The sequence below is a fragment of the Labeo rohita genome, chromosome 16 (genome assembly GCF_022985175.1).
Source record: "Labeo rohita strain BAU-BD-2019 chromosome 16, IGBB_LRoh.1.0, whole genome shotgun sequence".
NCBI lineage: Eukaryota > Metazoa > Chordata > Actinopteri > Cypriniformes > Cyprinidae > Labeo > Labeo rohita.
In genome coordinates, this window is record NC_066884.1 from 22,669,783 (window position 1) to 22,674,339 (window position 4,557).

Below are 4,557 nucleotides of genomic sequence, written 5' to 3' on the forward strand. Positions count from 1 at the left end.
CACAGGAATAGAAAGAGGAACCAAAAAGGTTTCAAGCCAGAGCAAATCAGACAATGGGCCACAATGCCTGATCTAAGTGTTCTGATTCACTATTCAGAGAACTTTTGAATACTTTCTTTAAAAGGGACATTGGATGCAGAATTTACTTTTACATGGCATTTGCATATAAATGTGTTGTAGCAGTGTGTGGACACAACCACCCTACAAAGATAAAAATCCATTCACTTTTTTTTTTTTTTTTTTTTTTTGATTCCAAAAAAACCTAAACTGTCATATATTCCTTGTGTCTGTGTCTTGGTTGTTATTGTTGCCATGTTCCCCTGCTTGTTTGTTAGTATAGTTATGCTGCGTTGCCACCATGTCATAATTACCGTAATTCTGAGATGACAACACATGACATTTTACTCATATCTTTTTATGTTGTCGGACTCAGAGGTACCACCTAAGTAGCGCCAAAATGAACCTGGCGGCGGTCAGGTGATACAGTCGCTGGTCCAAGGCATAACTCGCTAAACATACAGAGTTTACAAGCTGTAATTACGAGTTGAGGAGGATGTGAGGGCTTTGGTGTTGATAGCGTTGCCATAGAAACACATAACTCAGCTCGAGTAGACTGTTATCCTGTTAAACTTATTCTCAGACTGCGGGTGCAGTTTCTGAACTCTCTGTGTTTCCAGTTGTCTCTGTATCAGCCGCGGGCGCTATTTCTGAACTCTCAGTGTCTTCTAATTCCCCTGTTACGGCTGTGGACACAGTTTCTGAACTTGCTGTGTTCTCTGACGCTACTGTTACGACCAAGGATGCCGCCACTGATTAATGGCTCGGTTGTGGCCACGGAGGCCATTTCTGAACTCCTTGTGTCCCGTGACATTTTGGCTATCCAGTCTGTTTTTGAACTTCAGTGTCCATTAACTGTGGTGTCTGCCTTGATGCAATCATGGAGGCCATCCCTGAGTTTCCTGTTTACCCTGTCACAGCTAAAGATGCCGTCTCTGAAATCTCTGCTTGTTCTGTTATGGGACCAATGTTAACCTCTCTGTGCTTTCTATTGTTGTCTCTCCTGATCTGCCTTGATGGTGCTCTGGACCATCAGATCCATTTGAAGTGGTCCTCGGCTCCATTAGCTCCATGTTGGTGGATACTTGCTCTGCTGTGGTGGTCATCTGCTCCACCGTAAGGACCTTTGTTCCCGTCTGCTCTGGTGTGGTGGTCATCAACTCCACCGTGGAGATCTTTAGATCCATCTGCTCAACTGTGGTGGTTATCAGCTTCGCTTTGGGGATCTCCGGTCCCGTCTACTCTGCCCTGGTGGTCTTCTACTCCGCCGTGGGGATCTTCAGTCATGTCTACACCGTACTGGTGGTTTTAGACTTTCCTGCTTGTTTATTAGTTTTCCTGTGCTTAGATCCACTCCTTGCCTGCTTTTTTCACGCTGTTGTTACATAAACAATCTCAATTATCAAGCTGTTTTGATTTTCTGAGCAGTATGGTGTCATACTGCTCAGGCCCCGCCTACAACCGCTGATGGGCCGTCCCATATTAGCATATTTCTGCCCTCAGACAGTTGTACCAAAGCCACTTGAAGGCTAGCCTGCAATCTTTAGCCAAAAAGAAGTAAAGGCTAATGCTAATGCTGCTGCGTTAGTGGTATGCAGGGAAGGAGACCAGAGGCCGTTTTGTTGGAATGAATGTCAGTGAAGGAGAGAGGCTTCACTACGATGAGTAAACAGCAGATTATTTAATGAATCAACAACCTATAGGCTAATCAACAATTAGCACTATTACACTGCAAATAGCACAAATTACACTGGATTGAACTATTTACTTAGTTTACACTGGGAAAAAAATGCTCTGAGTTGTTACGACAGGTGGGATTCATCTTACTGCATTTCTCATTCATTCCTATGGTATCCGTAAATGGTGACTGACTGTCGCACAATTCTAACTGAAATTTAATGAGGTCGAGGCTATAATGTGATTGGTTATCAAGGCACACATGATCTAAGTTGACCGTTATGCTTTCTCTACTGGTAACACAGCCTTTGTATATCCTAACAATAAGGCCATCTCTGGTTGTCCGCCATTTTGTCCATGCACAAGTAGCTGTAGTGACAACAGTGTCTCGTAAACAATGCAGGTGTTTTGTAGTTGGATGTAAAAGTGAACATAAATGAACATAAATAAGAAAGAGGGGTGGGGTCAGCAGTAGCTCATTATCATTTAAAGAGACTTGTACTGAAACAGGTCGCTGTGAACAGAGCTGTTTCTGACAAGGTAAAAAGGGTGTTGTTTTATATGACCATTGAGGAATTTTAACCAAAGTATGTTACAGACATTTCACGAAGACCTTAAGGAATGATACTAACGTGTGGAAAATGGGCATCCGATGTCCAATATGTATGCATGTATCTGATGTATAATAATCATCATCATTACCATCATTACACGTATAGTTTGAAGTTGAGGTAGGCAGTTGAAAGATTTTTAACTGTAAAAAGACAAGTCATTAAAATAAAGCAAACAATAGGAGTTGATTCATAATGCTAGAAACATGATTTAATATAAGGTGTAACAGTTTAATATATAACTATCGTTGTGTCTTTGATTTCATGCAGTATTACATACATACAGTTGAAGGATCACATGAACCACTGATATTTTAAAATATTCTAAAAACAAAACAGAAGATGATGAAAACAGTTCCAGTCATTGAGGCATTTTTGAAATGAGCCATTTTCTTTTCAAATTAGCCTCTCGCCTTCTGTTCTCGAGCCATCTGACAGAGTCCACAGAATGGACAGCAGGTCATAATCAGCCAGTCATCACAGACGGAGCCCTAAAGAAGACACAAGCCAATCATGCAGTGCTAGTCTTTGACATCTAAGAAAAATTACAATACAAGAGCAGAAAAAAGCAACAATCAGTACTAAAAAAGTATTTTTATTGCATGACCTACATTAATATGATATCTGTCACGGATGCTGGTTCTCAATGCAATCATTGCACCAGGTAGGAAGGGCAAACAGCAGCTGTCACCGTTATCCTGTGCCACCTTACATCCCAAGATGCAAGGAATAAACGCCCCACACAGACCTGAGGAGCAGATTAGTGTCAAAATTCACACTATTTTACAATGTAAGGTTTGTAAGGTTCAACAATTCATTAAAGGGGTCATTGGATGCAGAGTTCACTTTTACATGTTGTTTGAACATTAATGTGTGTTAGCAGTGTATGTGCAAATCTACCCTTATATCATTATACCCTTATACAATGATAAAAATCCATGCAGTGGTTTTTAATTAATCTTTAAAAATAATATCACCATTTTTCAAATCGAGCCATTCTCAGATGCCTGCCGCTCCCATGATAGTTGATTGACATGAGAGTCTTACCTCAGATCAGCTGTCACAGTCTGACCTCCATTGTTTCGATGCCGAAGTAGGGATGTAAGTTAGAGAAGAATATCTCCGATTGAGAGATTGATGTGTTCTGTTGCTAAATGTAATAATGAACATAGTGGTTGTCATTTACTCCCGACATCTGAGCCGCTGAAGATGCAGTGGATTACGTTTGTGAAAGGAATGCGTCTCATGATCTACATAAATGCATCTATGTTCGCGCAAATCATTCGTGATCCAGCTTCACTTACAGCAGAAATGAGTATAAGGAATTTTTTATGAATCTGTGCAATCACCTTTCCTAATAATGTGCTAGTTAGCAAGTTACGTGGCTAAACACGCTAAATGTGGCTAAAGTAAACAATCTCTCAGAGCAGCTCCTCACTCCACAGAGAGAAGAGAGGGGTGGGGCCAGCAGAGCTCATTTGCATTTAAAGAAACAATCCCTCAGAATGGGATGATTTTTGCAGAGCTCATTTTGACAAGGTAAAAAGGGTGTTGTTTTACACAACCATTGAGAATTTTTAACCAAAGTATATTATAGACTTTTCATTAAGACCCTAAAGAATCAGATCAACTTGTGGAAAATGGGCATCCGATGACCCCTTTAAAGGGATAGTTCACTAGAATTTACTATCCCTTTACCAACTTACTCCACTTATAATCACTATTACTGTTGCATTGGCTTATAGGTGAAATTAATTTGCGTTCATAAACTAAATTCCCTGCTTCAAACACACTCACAGATTCCACAATCATCACAGCAGTCACAGACATCAGAGCTCCAGTGAGAGACAGTGTAGGTGGTTACAGTCATTTGAGGCTGGGAAGTCATTGCTTCTGTTTGATATGACATCACTGACAAAAAAAAAAAAAAAAAAAAGAACAATGTATTTTTTTTTTTTCATTTGATGGTTATCAAAGAGAGATAAGTGATTAAATAACTATTAAAAAGAACAACATAAAAGTCATTTCTAAGCTATAAAAAGAACCTTTAAAATGAGATCTCTCTCTCACCTGTTTCTTTGGAGAGGCTTCCCGTTACCGTACGTGTCTCACTTCCTCAGGAATGATGTTCAATTCCTGATAGATCTCAGCCAACTTGGAAATCACCTCAAGCATGACGAAGGGGAGGAGAAACTTTACTAGTGTTGAGTGG

The 4,557-nt window shown here is 40.2% G+C and overlaps 1 protein-coding gene across 1 annotated transcript; it reads right to left on the reverse strand.

The window, feature by feature from the left end:
* Positions 1 to 2,340: 2,340 nt before the first annotated feature.
* Positions 2,341 to 4,557, reverse strand: cnfn (cornifelin). The gene is made up of 4 exons (XM_051130321.1): positions 4,416 to 4,557; positions 4,143 to 4,256; positions 2,957 to 3,093; positions 2,341 to 2,836 (listed from the first exon to the last, which is right to left on the reverse strand). The coding sequence occupies exons 2-4, from the start codon at positions 4,252 to 4,254 to the stop codon at positions 2,747 to 2,749; spliced, it is 339 nt and encodes a 112-aa protein (XP_050986278.1). The 5' UTR covers positions 4,255 to 4,256; positions 4,416 to 4,557; the 3' UTR covers positions 2,341 to 2,746.